This window comes from Lolium perenne, chromosome 1 (assembly GCF_019359855.2).
Source record: "Lolium perenne isolate Kyuss_39 chromosome 1, Kyuss_2.0, whole genome shotgun sequence".
In the NCBI taxonomy this organism is placed as follows: Eukaryota; Viridiplantae; Streptophyta; class Magnoliopsida; order Poales; family Poaceae; genus Lolium; species Lolium perenne.
Window position 1 is genome coordinate 6,399,065 of NC_067244.2, and position 17,907 is coordinate 6,416,971.

Below are 17,907 nucleotides of genomic sequence, written 5' to 3' on the forward strand. Positions count from 1 at the left end.
CCACACTATGACCAGTAGTGTCACTCATATAGGTGTGTTCTTCAAAAGATCGCCCTGTAGGACAACGTCTTCGCTTATCGAGAGCCGCTCAGAACACATTAAGACATCGTCAACCTGCCTTACAGTAGCTATGAGAGAATTGCATCTGCAGCGGAGTGGGAGTATTAAATTTTCTCTCAACTCAGTTACTCCGGTTTGTTTTCCCAGGTCCTAGTTCACGTAATTTCCGATTACATAGGTTGGGTTACCCCCTCGGCAACTCAAGTGGGTCTCAAACCCATCTCCCTCGATGCAAGGTCTATCATGTTTCTTGATAGTCCTTTTGTGAAAGGATCTGCCAGATTTTTAGCACTTTGGACATAATCCAATGCTATCACTCCGGAGTTCTTCAGTTTTCTGACAGACTTCAATCTCCTCTTGATATGTTTGGAACTTTTCATATTATCCTTAGAACTTTTCACTTTAATAATCACAGTTTGATTATCATAGTTCATAAGGATGGCCGGTATTGGTTTTTCAACCATAGGCAAGTCCATCAAGAGCTCACGAAGCCATTCCGCTTCGACAGTAGCTGTATCTAATGCTGTGAGTTCTGCTTCCATAGTTGACCTCGTTAAGATGGTCTGCTTGCAAGACTTCCAGGAAACAGCGCCACCACCAAGAGTGAAAACATATCCACTTGTGGCCTTCATTTTAGCATCAGAAATCCAATTGGAATCACTATACCCTTCATGTCCTCTTGGATACCCGGTATAATGAATTCCATAACTCATGGTCCCTTTAGATAGCGCATCACTCTCTCAAGAGCATGCCAATGATCATCTCCTGGGTTGGCCACAAACCGGCTAAGTTTGCACACGGCAAACGAGATATCGGGCCTCATAGCGGAAGCTAAATACATGAGTGAACCAATGATTTGAGAGTATCTCAATTGATCTTTAGTTGCCTTTTCATTCTTTCGAAGCAAGACACTAGGATCATAAGGTGTGAGAGAAGATTTGCAATCAGCATAGCCAAATCTGCTCAACACCTTCTCAACATAATGAGATTGCACAAGTGTAATCCCATTATTCTCATCTCTCAATAGCTTGATGTTCAATATAACATCAGCTTCTCCAAGATCTTTCATCTCGAAACACTGAGATAGGAAGGTCTTTACCTCCTCAATCACTTTGAGACTTGTCCCAAAAATTAGTATGTCATCCACATACAAGCATAGGACAACTCCCTCACCCCCACCATGGCGGTAGTACACACATTTGTCAGCTTCATTGACAACGAAGCCCACAGATGTCAAAGTTCTTTCAAACTTCTCATGCCATTGTTTGGGAGCTTGTTTAAGACCATACAAAGATTTCTTTAATTTACACACCTTTCTTTCTTGACCTTCTAGTACGAAACCATCAGGTTGTTCCATGTAAATTTCCTCGTCCAACTCTCCATTTAGGAAAGCCTTCTTAACGTCCATTTGATGAACGAGAAGACCGTGTGAGGCAGCCAATGACAGTAGTACTCGAATGGTGGTCAATCTCGCCATAGGTGAGTAGGTATCGAAGAAATCTTCGCCTTCCTTTTGCGTATAGCCTTTGGCTACAAGCCGAGCTTTGTACTTCTCAATAGTACCATCAGCTCGAAGCTTCTTCTTAAATACCCATTTACATCCTACAGGTTTGCACCCATAAGGACGCTCAGTTAACTCCCACATTCCATTAGCCAAGAAGGAATCCATCTCTCTTTGAACCGCTTCCTTCCAGTAGTCCGCATCAGGAGATGCAAGAGCTTCTGAAATGATGGTGGGAGTATCATCCACAAGATACACAATGAAATCATTACCAAAAGACTTTGCAGTCCTTTGTCTCTTACTCCTTGTGGGAGCTTCATTGTTATCTTCATCAGAATCTGAACTCTCATTATCAGATTCCTCATCAGACTCCATAGGAGTTTCATGTATCGGATCAGATTCCCAACTAGACATGCCATGCATATCTCTCATAGGGAATATGTCCTCAAAGAATGTAGCATCTCTTGATTCAAAGATGGTGCCAACATTCAGGTCGTCCACTCCAGATTTCACCACAAGAAATCTATAAGCAATGCTATGGGCAGCATAGCCAAGAAAGACACAATCCACGGTTTTTGGTCCAAGCTTTCGCTTTTTGGTGATTGGCAAATTCACTTTAGCCAAACAACCCCAAGTTCGTAGGTAGGAGAGTGTTGGTCTTTTCTTTTCCCATTCCTCATAAGGGGTAATCTCTTTATTCTTGGTTGGAACACGGTTCAGGACATGACATGAAGTCAATATAGCCTCCCCCAACCATTCCTTGGATAAACCCGAAACATCTAACATGGCGTTAACCAAATCTGTTAGAGTACGGTTTTTCCTTTCCGCAATCCCATTGGATTGTGGGGAATTGGGAGGCGTCCTCTCATGGATTATACCATGTTCCGCACAGAATAAATTGAACTCATTAGAAAAGTACTCTTCCACCACGATCGGACCGAACCCTTTTTATCTTTCTTTCAAGTTGGTTCTCAACTTCAGCCTTATAGATTTTAAAGAAATCAAGAGCCTCATCTTTGGTTTTCAGTAGATACACATAACAGTACCTAGTGGAATCATCAATCAAAGTCATGAAATATTTCTTTCCACCTTTTGTCAACTCACCATTCATCTCATATAGATCTGAATGTATGAGCTCTAGTGGTTCCAAGTTTCTTTCCTTCGCAGGCTTGTGAGGCTTGCGAGGCTGCTTTGCTTGCACACAAGCATGGCACTTAGAGCCTTTGACAAAGGTGAATTTCGGAATTAAACTCATATCAGCAAGCCGCGTCATATAACCGAAATTAACGTGACAAAGTCGTGAATGCCAAACATTAGTTTCATTAACACTAGTGCTTACATGGTTCACAACATTATCACAGAAGTCTTCTAGAGAGAAGCGAAACATTCCCTCACATTCATATCCCTTTCCAACAAAAGTTCCATACTTTGACAGTACAACTTTATTGGACTCAAACACCAACTTAAACCCATCTTTCATAAGACGGGAGCCACTAACGAGATTCTTCTTGATAGAAGGGACATGCAACACGTTCCTCAGTTGCACGATCTTTCCCGAAGTAAACTTCAGATCTACCGTGCCAACACCACGAACAGTAGCATGTAACCCATTCCCCATCATTACTGAGGAACCTCGGGCCTAATAAGAGGTAAACATGGAGATGTCAGCACACACATGCACATTGGCACCTGTATCAACCCACCATTCCGTGGGCTGAAACACCGAAAGAACGGTAGGTAACATATTACCATACCCTGTAGTTCCTTCCTCTGTGTTGCCAATGACCATGCTGACAGAGTTTGAGTTCTGTCCAGCCTGACATTTCTTTCCTTTGCGTTGTGGACAACCATTAGCCCAATGGCCTGGCTCGCCACACACCCAGCAAGGATCTTTCTTCTCCGTTTTCCCCTTCTTCTTGAAGTTGGTAGTCTGGGAGACTCCCTTGTTCTTTCCCTTGGACTTGTGGGCATTTTTCTGTACCATATTGGCAGCAGAACGTCCATCAGTTCCTCTAGTGTGTTTGTCTTTTGCCCTCACCTTCTCCTCAACATCCAGAGAGCCCATGATATTCTCAACAGAAAACTCATGCCTCTGATGTTTCAGGGAAGTGGCAAAGTTCCTCCATGAAAGCGGAAGCTTAGCGACAATGCATCCCGCGACAAACTTGTCCGGTAGCACACACTTGAGGAGCTCAAGTTCCTTTGCCATGATCTGTATCTCATGAGCTTGTTCTACTACAGATCGGTTCTCAACCATTCTGTAGTCATTGAACTGCTCCATAGCATACAGTTCACCTCCGGCATCGGCAGCACCAAACTTAGCGTCCAGTGCATCCCACAGTTCCTTCCCATTTCGGATGTGCAGATAAGAATCAACCAACTTATCTCCAAGCACACTTAGGAGGGCACCCACAAAGATTACGGTGGCATCCCCGAACGCTTTATCCTCGTCAGGAGTAAGCGGACCTCTGGGAGTACCTTCCGCAACTCGGTGCACGCCCATAGAAGTGAGCCACAAGAGGGTTTTATTCTGCCATCTCTTGAAATGAGAACCCGTAAACGGGCTCGGTTTGAGCGCAGCAGCAAAACCAGACGGTGAAAATTGCCTAAGGAAATAAGGTTTTTAGATTGTTGGATTATTAGGCAATTTCCGTGTGAGTTTAATTACCGAAAGCAACATTACAGATGCACAAGCATACTTAACCACACACATCAGACTAAGCACATGCATCAGATCTGAACATGGAACAAGTAGCAATGCAAGGTAGGAGAGGAAAAGCACGTACATCGCGACCGGGAAGGTCGCACCAGTAGCAGCACCAGCACCAGAACCACCATGGGAGTTGTTGATGTCGCCCATGGTGCAGTCGGATCTGTCGATGAAGGAGTCGATCCGTCGATGAAGAAGACGAACAGCAGCGAGCAGTCGCGCTGAGACGCTCCCCAAAAACCTTATCGCCCGTCTCCCGGTGCAGGATCTCAACGGACGGAGTTTCGGAGGCCTGCTCTCCCGGACGGCTGTCACGCAGTCGCCGGGATGGGGAAGACTAGAAAGTAGCTCAGCAAAAGGAACTTCACGAGAGAGAGAGATCTAAGAGCACTGTTTTCCAGATCTGATCGTTCTCCTTGTATAGCCTGGGAGGAGAGCCGGCCCGACCGCGTTGCCACGCGTAGGAAGCCAGGGACACGCGGCGAGCATGCACATGCAGATCGACACGTACCCAACACAGTTGGTGCACCAAGCAAAAATTTAGGCTTCCTTGAGTGTGTCTCGAACTCGAACTCGAGTCACGAAATGCGTGACGTGACGTGACGTGACGTGACGTGCCGAGCCGAGGCGGGGCGGAGGAGGAGGAGTGCGCGAGGGCTCCTTCTAATCTCACTCACTTAGAAGGACTAGAACAGCAGCCCTTATATACCACTCCAACTCTCTGCCAACTAGCAATGTGGGACAAAATTTTGTACCCCAAGGCTGTCCCAAGCTGACAACGTGATGGGCCTTGAGATTTCAGAAATTGTAGACTACAGGGGCTGTCTTATTGGGCAGCAGCCCATCTACATTTAACATTGGAGACATATTTTGTACCTTTTAGGACACTTATAAGTGCCCCGAAAAACTCTACCGTGCTGTAGCGTTCCCTGGTGAATCAGGCCTAGGAACTCTACGGCCAAATCAATGACCAAGAGCAGGCAACGCTAGAGTGATTGCTATATATACATGCATGGATTTGCTTCACGCTACGTAATTTTTTTTTTTGGTATACAGAAACCTAACCTGCGCGGCTGTGCCGGCGTCAACCGTAGAGAGGCCAGGTCTTCTCTCTTCACCGTAGTAGATGGCCTCTCGTCGCCTTCTTCGCCGGGAAGAATCACCTAGCCATCGAGCCCATCGCCAGGGCGGTAGATATCGAAATTGCTCAAGTCCAGAGGCGGGAAGTCCTCAGCCGGCAGGACCATGATGACACCGATGTCGGACTGCGAGAGCTGCGGCGCCTCTGGCCGCCGGGCGCCGCCCTGTCGTCGTGATCCATGATCTTCTCCCTCGACGCGTTCCCTGCCAACACCGACGCCTCGAGTGGCAACCCCATTGGTTTGTAAGTAGGACTGATTGATCTGGCGGAGCGATTTAGAAGTTGGATTTGCTGGGTGTAGAATTGTAAGGTTAGGACGAGGGGAAGAGAAGAGATGTATATATAGCTACGGAGGGAACCCGAACACTCATATCGGCACCTCAAAGTTCCGTGAAAATAAATACCAACCCAATATTCTATTTCCTAATTATGGAGAACTCATTGGTGGGTTCCTGTTCCGGACAAGGCATACTCTACGATCGAATCGGAATCCTACTGTCATGGGTGGCGGTGAAGCCTGCGTGCAGATTCCGGTGCGTGTCCAGAGGGTGGCGCACGCTAGCTCATCTCCAGCCCGGCGTTCCTTGACGCCCACAAACGCCGCGTGGAGCAGCTGCTCCTCACGGTCGCCACCTCCTTCTCCTGTAGAACCAGCACCGCCTTGTGGTTGACGGACATAGACGGCGACGTCGTGAGAGTGATCGAATAAATGTACCTGTCACTCTGTCAGTATTCCTTGTATGTGGTTTTTGTTCTGAATCTTATAATAGGAGTTGACGAAAGTTCTGAATCTTTAATCTGGTGTTGGTGTGCCTACTACTGAGTCTGAAACATCCGTTCTTCCACGTATACGACTGGTTCACAAGGATCTGTACTCCTCTCATTGTCACCAGAAGAAACCGTATTAGGAACAGGAACCTTGCAGCAGAAGCTAGCTATGCGGCGCGGACAATCACGTCAACAGACCAGGTTTGTACTAAGTATTGCAATAGCTGATTTAGCTTCGTAATCATAACAGATGAATGGCATCCTTATAGTAAACAAGAACCTGCTTCGGCAGTAATCTGTAATTTCTCTTTATTTTCAATTGTTTCTTTCTTTTTTGCCGGTAAAAAGGAGCCTTACTAGTTACTACCGAGAGGGGGTTACAAAACGGTATTGCTCCAGGATTTAAAGAACTATTTCCAATTTTTTCTATATGTGTATGAAGTTTTCCTGTATGGTTATTTGCGGTGATTTTCTGTATCTAGTTGGAAATCATGTACCGTATTATACTGTTGGTTACTGCCGGAAGCAAGCAAGCATTCTCTAAACGTTGAAGTTTCAGACGAAAACGACCATCCATCCAAATGAAGTCTTGTTATACCTCGCAGCAGAGATAAGCAGGAAAGCGTAGACTCTCGAGATACACACAAACCCTGAATTTGTTTGTTGCATCCTTTTGCTTCGACTTTGTTCGACAACTTCCATTTTTCTCAAAAGGAAATCCTGTTCCACAATTTCGATCAACCATGGCGATGGCGGAGGTGGCGCTGCTGCGGGGGAAGGCGACCCTGCTCCGGGAGGCGATGTGGAGGAGCGAGGCCGTGCGCGAGCAGGCCGTCGCCTCCGTGGGCGGCCGCATGGCTGCAGTCGATGCGGCGGTGCGCCCCGCGCAGGAGAGGACAAGGAACGCGTGCATACTCCACGACAACGTCGCCAGGAGCATCCAGGCGGTCCAGGACATGGTGCGGCAGTTCGACCTCGTGCACGAGGTACCTACGCTGCTCGCCGTTCTTTTCTCTTCGTCTTTCGTCTGCGTGTCTACTTGTACACGACATCAATGGGTAGATTCCGAAGATGAAAAAAATGATATCTCATGAGGAGAGCCCATGGTTTTTTTGAAAAATGAGTAAAATTGGGTGTTTGCCATGAATATATCATCCCTGTCAATTTATCATGGTTTTGGATCATGCTAACATTTCGTCCAACTTCATATTTGTACAGGCAGAGCCCGTGATATCAACTGGTCCGAGCATTGGTATCAGCGCCTATCTTGAGACGGTTGATAACCTCAGAGGCGCCAAAGACTTCTTCACTACAAAGATACGTTGTAAAGCCGGTGACGACGTGCTCAGACGTGTTAACGAAATGCTTCCAAAAGCAGCTGTTGAGCTAGAGAATGAGTTCAGCAGGCTACTATCCAAATGCAGGTTAGGTTATAAATTTTGCTTCGATGCATGCTTATCACGTGTTTATAAACATTCTGATGGGAAATTATTTCTACTATTCCCTACGTTTGGTTATAGCAAACCTGTAGAGCTCGAGCTTCTTTTCAACTTTGTTCCAAGTCATTCATCGGCCGAAGATCCTCTAAACCTGGTTGCTCTTCCGACGCTAGTTGATTCCCGTTACATGCCTCTGCTCTCAAAGTTAGTTCAGAAATCAGTTGAACTTGGTCGTCATAACCAGATCCTAAAAATATACAGGTGCGGACTTCTAGAAGTTCTAAATTGTCTAACATACTTGCACTTGCTACTAAATTTCAAGATTTGTGTACTCATACCATTTTTCTTCATTATGCCAGAGATATTCGTAGTTCAACTTTGGAACTTACCCTTAAGCAGTTGGGAGTTGAATATGTTACGGTAGAAGAGGTAGAGACCGTGGAGGCAGAAAACCTGAGTGCTAAAGTTGATCAGTGGATCCAGTGTTTGCAAATTGCGGTGATTCTCTTGAATTCTGATCACATAAGGTTTGAACTCTAAATGATGTCTCTGAATAATAACTGAATATCTTATCAATAGGTAAAGTTACTCTTTGCTAGTGAACGTCTATTGTGTGATCAACTTTTTAAGGGAAGGCATGGATTCAAAGACCATTGCTTTGCTGCTGCAACGTCCAAAAGCCTCCTGACGCTACTCAGTTTTGGACAATCTATTGCTAAGTCCAAATCATTACCAGAGAAAGTTTTTTTTCTGCTAAATATGTTTGAGGCAACATGGCAAATTCAGTCTGAGGTAAACTTTCTACTGCAGATGTGCAACTACTGGTAGTCCATTTATCTATTACAGTAAATGCGTTGAATGACACTATTTGTAGTACATGCCGAGAGTATGTTGTTCCCGAAAGAATTCTTGTATCGTGCATATAGTTTAAAAAACAAATTATGAGGCTTATTACATGCATTATACAATAAATATAGATTTTTGGCCTATTTGAGAATGTTCCTCGACCCTTTATTTGTGTCACAGTTTTGGATTTAGAACTTTACAAAGAAAATGTAGGGCCTAGGACACACCAAAGACGTGCCTATGTTAATTTTAAGAAAAATACCATTGTCAAACAAATCCATATGATGACTTGGAAGTAAAAGAATATTCCCGCACATAGTCATATATGTTTAGACTAAGAAACAACATATACCTGAATCATGTAATTGTCGGAACAATTTAAAGGAGGACATGCCAGAACATTGGTTTATATATGCGTGCACTTAATCCTTCAGTTAAATTTGTATGTAATATCTACGATGAATATATCTTGTAACTATTGATTTCCCTTGGTACTTGCAAATTATTGTTGATGATTAGGACCTGAAAAATGATAGAGATATACTCTGAATATGTTGCATAATTTTTTTTTACTATGTGTAGTGACTGAAATTCTTAATATGATTAGTTTTTATTCTTGATTCAATAAACAGAAAGAAAAAATGTATGGGACAATTCCTTTATTGAAAGTTTCTAGCTGTAGTTGTCTTAAATGGTATCTTAGCCTCAGCGGCAGCACAATTGTATTTTTCTGTTGTACTTGATAAAAGAACAGTGAGACATAACTCTTTGGGTTTGTTCATGAGAAACCCATATGTAAATATATTATGTGCACATGCGTGTGAAGGAAAAGAATTTGCATAATATTTTAATTTTGAATGTGTAGTTTCATTTGTTGTCTATTGTAAGGTGGAGGCAGTCTTTGCGGGCAATGAATGCTCTGACAACCGGAAATATGCAATTAGTTTGGTCAAATGTTTAGCAGGCGCAACTAAGAAGACTCTCAGTGACTTCAAAGACAACATTCCAAAGGAGTCGCCTAAGAGTACAACTATTGACGGCGATGTGCATCCTATTACCAGCTATATTGCAAATTACATCAAATTTCTTTTTGAGTGAGTGAAAGATGTTGCATTGAATATATTTTTCTGGACATGAACTCCGTTAAAATTTAGTGTACTCCATTTGCAAAAAAATCTTCATTTTTTAAACAGATATAAAATTGATGCAGCTATGAGTCATCTCTGAAGCTGATCTTTCAAGAACCCAGTAATGGAGGCGAAAAACATTTCGGGCTGGCCTCTGAAATCACTGGCATTATACATGCTCTAGAAACCAATTTAGAAGTAAAAGCAAAGCATTACAAGGATCTTCCTCTCGGAAATTTGTTCTTAATGAATAACATCAGCTATATTGTTAGGTCTATCGGAAGGTACATATATACGAAGCATACAACCAAAGAAAAGTGATAAATTGAGATTTCATTAATTGAATTGAATGGTAATTTTCTTGCTCTCAGTTCAGAAGTCAGGGACTTATTTGGCAATGACTGGATTCCAAGACGACGAAAGATCGTGCAGCAACATGCTACTCAATACAAAAGAGTTGCTTGGGCAAAGGTCACAATTAAATACTCCACCTCGGCAACACAATGCATGCCCGCATCGTGTGCATCTCCATTCATGAATACGTTCGTTTACCTTTTCACCCTTGTTTTTTCATTAATTGCAGGTACTGGAGTGTCTCTCAGCTCAAGGTCTAACTTCATCGGTAGGTTCTAGTACGGAAGGTATTCTTGGAAGTATTGGAAATACCGGTTCTTATAGCGGTACAACTTCAACATCTGTGATCAAGGCTAGGTTAGACCAAGATTTTAATGTGCTCTATACTATACTTCTGCTTATGATGTTTTTTCTTGCTATATATTATGATTTTTTTCCAAATATTATCAGATTCAGGTCTTTCAACAAGCAATTTGAAGAGGTTTGTGAGACACAGATTAACTGGGCTATTCCCGATATGGAATTACGAGATAACCTTATCCTTGCGGTTGCCGAGATTCTGTCACCAGCTTATACATCTTTCGTGAAGCGATTTGGGTATTTTTCCCATCTTACTCGATTATCTTTTACTTTCCTTTCACCGTAATGTGTTACTAGATTTCTCCTTCCTAATCATTAACCAGGTTACTAGATTTTTATGTGTGAACTTTGAATAAAACCTGGACAATGTTGTTTTCACCTTTCCTTTCCGAGAGAGTTTTAGGACCAATGTTATATACCATAAAGGTGCTATTGGATGAACTGGTGGTTACATGAGTGCTTTCTCCATTGGTTGGTAGATCTGGGAGTCTTTACAGAAGAGTTACAGTTTTGGCAAATGATCAATTCATCGGTCAACATCAATGGCATCCTTATTTTTTCTTCGCACAAAAAAACATCACACTATTCGCCATGGTAGCTAGGCTAATGGATAGTTCTTGGATGTGCAGTATTATTATATCATGTTCCATTAATTCAGATTATAGATCTAGTTTTCAGAAATTTCTGGGAAATGAGGAAATATTTGATCATAAATAAGTGTGCACAGTGTATTTCTTTGAACACAAGTATCATCCGAATCATGTACATGTTCTTCATATCTTCATAAATCCGGTTTACTATGTGTACACATAGCCCAGTTCCGTTGCAAAACACGAAGCACAGAGTGCCACGTTTTGTTATTACTAGTTGCAAAGCCTAGGAATAGTTTTCTAACTTATAAACTTGTGCAATATTATGGGCTTGCCTTATTCTTGTATTCGTCATCCAGGCCTCTCGTCGAGAACAGTAAGAATCCTTCGAAATATATCAAGTACACTCCAGAAGCACTTGAGCTAGCACTTGGCAATCTTTTTGGAAAGAAGTTGGTACAGTAAGTGAACAAGGTTGTACCATGCATTCTAGTTAACAGTAAGTTAGAAGCTATTTTCTGTAAATTGTCAATGTGTTATAGTTCGACGATGATGATGGGCACATTTAATGAGTCTTCCGACCTGAATATTTGTTCGACACCTCTACAATGTCTGTAATATATATGGCTTCGTTTTCAACAAGGAAATACATTTTTTTTTGCAGATTTACCTTTTGGCTCCAATAAATTTGGCATGTTCCTGGGCCTTTTGTTCCAGTTGCTGTCTACATTCACTGTATGTTAACGATTTGACGTGATTAAATCTTTCAATCTTTATTGAGGTATGCAGGTCCAAACTAAGTTCAGGTTTTCATAGAAAAATTGACTACATAATCTGCCCATGATTTGATTTGAGAAAACATGCATCATCCTATGAGATGTTTTCTCCAGTAAAGTTTGAAAAAGAAGATTCTGAGTTTTGTAGCGGAATAGTAAAAAAAAATCCAATTCCGACGGTGCAAGGAAAACCTTAAAAAAATACATTGCCAAAACATGATCCGTGCATGACCGGAATTCTATGTCATCTCGCCTCTATTTAAATTCATATGAACCATTCATGGTGTATATTGTTACCATTGCCACACTTTATTAATTATTGGGCATACGCCATTGTTCAATACACCCTTCCTTTGCGGGAAGAGCGACTGTCTACCGATGGGAAGGGCTGTTTAGGGTGACTCAAGTCTTCCAGCCTGGTGTGGACAGGAACGAGATGCTCAATTCTTGGAATATAGAGCAGCGATCTAAAAAAGTACCACCTCCAGAAGTTCTACTCCTAAACGGTTCCTATCAAGTGTATTCGGGTCACCCCGTGTGTAACACATTACATGAGAAAGTCCGGAGACGCCTCTAAAACTAAGTGTATCCGGGATAGCCACATGTGTAAAGCACTACATGAGAAAGGCTAGAGATGCCTCCAAAACTATGGAAGTTGAATTGCATGAACCGTTCTGCTAGTAACTATATTTGTTGATTTCGCACGTGAGAACTCAAACGCACTACAGGAACGGGGTGCTACGCCGACGGCCGGCTGCCCTCGGCGTAGCCATGCCTGGCCCTCGGCGTAGGCTACGCCGACGGCAGCCCTCGGCGTACCTCGTCGGCGTCCAGGTCCCTCGGCACACGGTACCGTGCCGTCGGCGTAGCCCTTGCCGTCGGCGTACGCCGCCTATGCCGACGGTGTGCGTTCACCCTCGGCGTCCCAGCCCTCGGCGTCTCGTGGCACGGCGTCGTCGCCGTTAACGGTCGCCACCATACGCCGACGGCCAAGCCCTCGGCATAGGGCAGGCTGGGCGTCAAAGCGTGAGCGACGTGGCGCGTCGTGGAGCTTCCATCGGGGCGTCTACGCCGAGGGCAATCCCCTCGGCATCTGCATGGGGCATGCAGGCTGGGCGTCTACGCGTGCGCGACGTGGCCCGTCGTGGCGCTGCCAGCTGGGCGGCTACGTGGCGCGACCAGGTGAGGTGGCCTATGCCGACGGCAATGCCCTCGGCATAGGGTCGACCATATGGTCATGCCATGGCCCTATGCCGACGGCATTGCCCTCGGCATATGCCCTACTATTTGGTTTTTTCTATTTAAATTGGGTTCCAATTCATCTAAATTCAGTTCAGCAGGTCCAATACATCCAAATACATCCAAATTCATCCAAATTCACCATAATTCACATAAATAGCATGAAATCCACATAGTAGCATCCAAATTCATCCAAAATCACCATAATTCACATAAATAGCATGAAATCCACATAGTAGCATACATGGTGCATGTAATAGCATACAAGAGGAGAGTGCCATGTCATCCAATACATAGTACTAGGTAGCACATGATGGCAAGCAAGAAGCCCGGTGCCGACTAGCGGAGGAAGGACCCGGGCGGGGTGTGTCCGCCCACATCGTTGGCGAAACGAGCAGCCCGGGGTTGCGCTCCGGTAGAAGCTGCAGAAGAACCACCTGGAGAAGGACCGGTGCTACGCCCAGGAGAAGTCGACGGAGAGGCACCGGGAGTAGTCCCAGGAGTAGTCGACGGAGAGGCACCAGCAGAACGCCCAGGAGACCGACCACCTTCATGAACCGGTGTGACCTCGCGCCCACCCGGCGATGCCTGGTTCCCGGACCATCCCGTTCCCTACGTGTTCCCTACATGTTAGCAACTTGCGAGGCAAAGGAAAGTGGTAACTACCGGTTTGGCAAAGAACTTACCTCCGGTGTGGATCCGTAGTAAGTCGCAGCGAAAGCTGCCTTCGATGGCATGATAGGCATGTCCCCCGCCACGGTAACTCGAGCCGGTGGCGGTGTACCAGTAGACATAGAGATCATCATTTCCTGCAAGATAGGTTACAAGTTAGGCCTTTTGCAGAAATAAAGCATCAAACTGAGACTTGTCATCTACTTGCGAGAAGAAAGATTCAGACTTACTCCTATGTACGCCATGTAGGCCGTATTCTGCCTATTCCACTGCGCAGCGGCCTGCTGATACGCTTCATTGCAGGCTTCGAAGGCCGCCTCGAACTCAGGCTACAATTTCAGAAACAATGAATCTCGTAAACACTTAGCCATGTAGGAAGGAAAACCGGAAAGAGGATGAAAATGAGGAAAACTTACATCGTAGGCGGGTGGACGAGCAGGCCGTGGACGAGGCTGGGGGCTGTCGGCGGTGAGGGTATGCTTGAGACGCGTGTAGCTCGTGGCTGGGGTAGGCTTGACCGCCTTATTCAGAAAGGGGTAACGGCCATGCGGACGCCCGCGCGCCGACAGGACCAACGACTCCTCGTCGACCGGAATGCTCAAGGGGTCATCCACCTCGGGGTGACGAGACTTGACCATGTCGCAGTAGTCCTCCTTGGCGGCCTTGGCATTGCCGTAGTACTGTGGCTGAGGCAATGCGGGATTGGGCTTCTTCTTCGTCCGCATCATGTCATATATCTGGGCATCATGAAGCACCACCCCAGGTGCTGCCTCGGCCACCTGCATCGCGAAAAGAAAAGTTATGCGTACCACAAATGTAACATGACGGGAAATGAAAGAAGGTCGTTCCATGTATATACATACCATTTTCCCCTTGTAGCGGGTGTAGTCGCGGTTTCCCGCGCAGTGTGTGCCACCGGTGCCTCGGTTCTCCATGTTCCGCCTCGACACGGCTGCAAACTCCTCATCCTCCCTGAGCCACCTCGCCCTAATCAGCTCCTCCCATGCCTCCCTATGCTGCTCGGCCCACTCGGGACAAACCTGAAAACGCAATACTCAACTCAAGATAATCCAATGAAAACTTAGCAGCAATGTAGAATCTCATTGACATTTTACTCACCGACATGTACTCCTCAATGGTCATTGCCCATTCATCCGTAGGCTGGTTACCAACATAGTACTCCTTCTTGACCCTCTTACCCTTGTTAGCCCAGAAGGCACTAGCGCTGGTGAACTTTTGGTTGTACCACTGCTGCGGTGTCAACCTCTCGCAAGCGCCACGCAAAGTGAGACGCGCCTGCGTGTCATGCTCCGGGTCCACACGGTAGAAGCACTTCAGTCATGCATAAATGAGTTGTGAAAGTCATGAGTTAGCACATTAGGGTCATTAACTATGAACGGTGCTCGAGAAATATATGCCTTACCCAGAACTTGGTGGTCACAGCCTCAGCAGCTGTCGCGAAGCCTACGGCAGGGGCATCCTCATAGTCCGCCCAAGTAGTGGCTAGCTTCGTCGCGCCACCGGGGACCGTGCTAAGGGGAGTGTATCTGCCGGGCCAGAACTTCTTAATCAGAGCCCCAAGCAAGCTGTTAGGCATGCGGGGGGGCTTGGCATCCCATGTCCAGTTGCTGCAAATAAATCACACATTAGTACACATGCCAAATTGTTTATTATGCCCAAGATGAAAATACATGTTCGAAATTTCTGAAGTAGTACACTTACTCATCGCTCGAAGGAATGATAAGGGCCTTGTCATCATGGGTCTTCGGCTCCTTCCTCGCATCGGGGACTCTAGCTTCTCCACGAAGCTTCAAGGGCTTCGGCGCACCCCCATCCTCCATCACCTCCAACTCAGCCCTAGAGTCCGACTCGTGTGTAGACTCTGCCTCCATCTCCACCTCCCCACTAGACGGACCCTCTAGGAACAACTCAGGAGCCACGTCGCCAGAAGCGGAGGGTGGCTCGGTAAAGTCCATGTGTACCCCGGCGCCACCTCGTCCTCCACCTCGTCCTCCTCGTCCTCCTCGTCCTCCACCTCGTCCTCCTCGTCCTCCTCGTCCTCGTCCTCCATCGGTACCATCGTCGTAACGCGGATTGCGCACCGGGGCTCGATCACTCCGTCTAGTGGGTGGTCTAGGAATATTCCTCTTCACCTGCGAGAGCGTCTTAAGCAAGCTCTCGGAGTCTGCCTTGCCGCTGCTCATATTGTTCAGTCACCTGCATTGAGAAGAATAAAACAGTTAAGCACAAAGACATATTATATGAAGATACTAAGAATAAAAGGCACAATGCAATTAAGAAGCAGGTTGACATAATAAAATGTAGATACTAAGAATAAAAGGCACAATGCAATTAAGAAGCATGTTGACAAATAAATACTAAGAATAAAATGCACAATGCAATTAAGAAGCATGTTGACAAATAAATACTAAAAATAAAAGACCCTCACCAGCCATCATCGCTCTCACGCTCACTCTCATACTCCGTCTCTTTCTCTTTCTCTTTCTCTGGATCACTATCACTATCACTATCTTGTGAGTACAAAGTTGAAGGGTCGACGGGTGGAGGCTCATCATAATTGTCATTCGCCTCAAGTAACTTCTCCAAAGATAGATATGTCCTTTAGATCCACCACCGACTCACCACGAAGTTTCGCATCGTTCCCGAGGTCCTCTTGAACAAACGGTTCTAAAATATATTCCCGAAGTCCTGTTCCTCTTGATAGAAAATCCCCTCGTATGTCACGGGGTCAATGTTGTTGTAATCATCCTCGTAGGGAATCGGTAGGTTACCATGTGGCGATACCTGGAAGACGACTTCCCAACCCTTGAGTTCCGCTTTCTGGCATGGGTAGGGCAAATAATAAACTTGCTTGGCTTGGTGAGCCACAACAAAGACATCGGCTCCGCTATAGGTGGTTGAAGGCTTAACTTCAACTAACCCAATGGACTTATCACTTCTCTGTCCACCTATTGGGTCGAACCAATGACACTTGAACACGACGATATTGAGTTGCACGTTCGTACGATTGAATGTCAACTCGTATACACTTTGTAACCTTCCGTAGTAATCAAAGTTGTTGGCTCCTTTGGTGAAGACCCCAGTATTTATCGTTTTGGGATTCGCCCGGCCCTTCTGGTGCGTCTCTGTGTGGAAGCGAAACCCATTCACATCGTACTTCTCATACTTGGTCACCTCACGGCTACAACCTTGGGAAACACATTTCAACTCATCTATCATATCAACGTTTCTCTCACGGCCCTACAAGAACATTTCAAATTTGTTGTGTGCATTAGTTACGTGTAATAAGAGGGACAAGTCACATGTTGCAATGTAAGAGGAAAGGTTAGAAATTACTTTTTCCATGAACCATGTCACAAAGTTTTTATTAATTCCGGGAGCACCCTCTTTCAGTAGAGTGTCCATCTCCGAGGGGTCGGGCAATTCATCATACGGCCACATTTCATCCGTGAATTTGCTGAAAGGAGTAAATAAGCATTAGACCGAGACGAGGTTACTAGCTGCAAAGTAATTTGTTCACCATTTTACCTTACGAATGGGATCACTTCCTCCATGTTCATAAGCACATATAGCATTATACAATCCTTCTCTTCGTTCTCCAATTTATATTTTGTTCCTTTACCAGCCTTGCCACCGGGGAATTGGAATAGTTTTAGCTTGGGGTCATTCTCGGGCACGTCGACATTGTAACGAGTGACCGGGTTATGCTGAGTGGGAACATCATCGGGATAGTACGTTGTCGCGGCATCTGCCATCTCCCGAAGGCATATTGCCTCAGCTATGCATGCTTCAATCTTGGCCTTGTTTCCAGTTATCTTTCGAATATACTTAAACTCTCTCTCAATACGTAATCGCCAACGAAACCGCACCGGACCACCCAAGAGTGCCTCGTTGGCGAGGTGCACAATGAGATGTGCCATCGGAGTAAAGAAGCCTGGCGGAAATATCATCTCCAAATTGCATAGCAACTCCTGATCGTATGTTGTAGCTTTGCAATAACCTCGGGACATATCCGCTAGCACAGTAGCGTGCGGAAGAAATGGCTCAACTGCGCAAGCACTCGCCAGACTTTCTCGGGGATATACCCTCGAAGCATCACCGGCATGAGCCGCTGAATCCATATATGATAGTCGTGACTCTTGAGCCCGGTGACTTTTCCCGTCGAAAGATTAACTCCCTTACTCATATTCGAGCAATAACCATCCGGGAACATCACGACGTATTTGAGCCACCTGAATGCCTCCTTCTTTTGGATGGAATCAAGGCAGAAGTTGGCATGCGGCTTGAACCAATTCTTTTGACG

At 45.4% G+C, this 17,907-nt stretch overlaps 2 protein-coding genes across 2 annotated transcripts; one reads left to right on the forward strand and one right to left on the reverse strand.

The window, feature by feature from the left end:
* The first annotated feature begins 6,923 nt into the window (after nt 1–6,923).
* LOC127314594 (exocyst complex component EXO70A1-like) lies at nt 6,924–11,465 on the forward strand. Its single transcript, XM_071820556.1, has 12 exons — nt 6,924–7,166; nt 7,399–7,604; nt 7,701–7,880; nt 7,979–8,117; nt 8,199–8,411; nt 9,354–9,559; nt 9,676–9,876; nt 9,964–10,063; nt 10,176–10,303; nt 10,397–10,588; nt 11,256–11,352; nt 11,439–11,465. The coding sequence occupies exons 1-12, from the start codon at nt 6,924–6,926 to the stop codon at nt 11,463–11,465; spliced, it is 1,932 nt and encodes a 643-aa protein (XP_071676657.1).
* Nucleotides 11,466–13,145: 1,680 nt separating this feature from the next.
* On the reverse strand, nt 13,146–14,900 carry LOC127342140 (uncharacterized). Its single transcript, XM_051368083.2, has 6 exons — nt 14,703–14,900; nt 14,447–14,623; nt 14,000–14,362; nt 13,814–13,912; nt 13,598–13,720; nt 13,146–13,523 (listed from the first exon to the last, which is right to left on the reverse strand). Exons 1-6 carry the CDS (start codon nt 14,724–14,726, stop codon nt 13,251–13,253), a joined length of 1,059 nt encoding a protein of 352 aa, XP_051224043.1. The 5' UTR covers nt 14,727–14,900; the 3' UTR covers nt 13,146–13,250.
* Between the last annotated feature and the right edge of the window lie 3,007 nt (nt 14,901–17,907).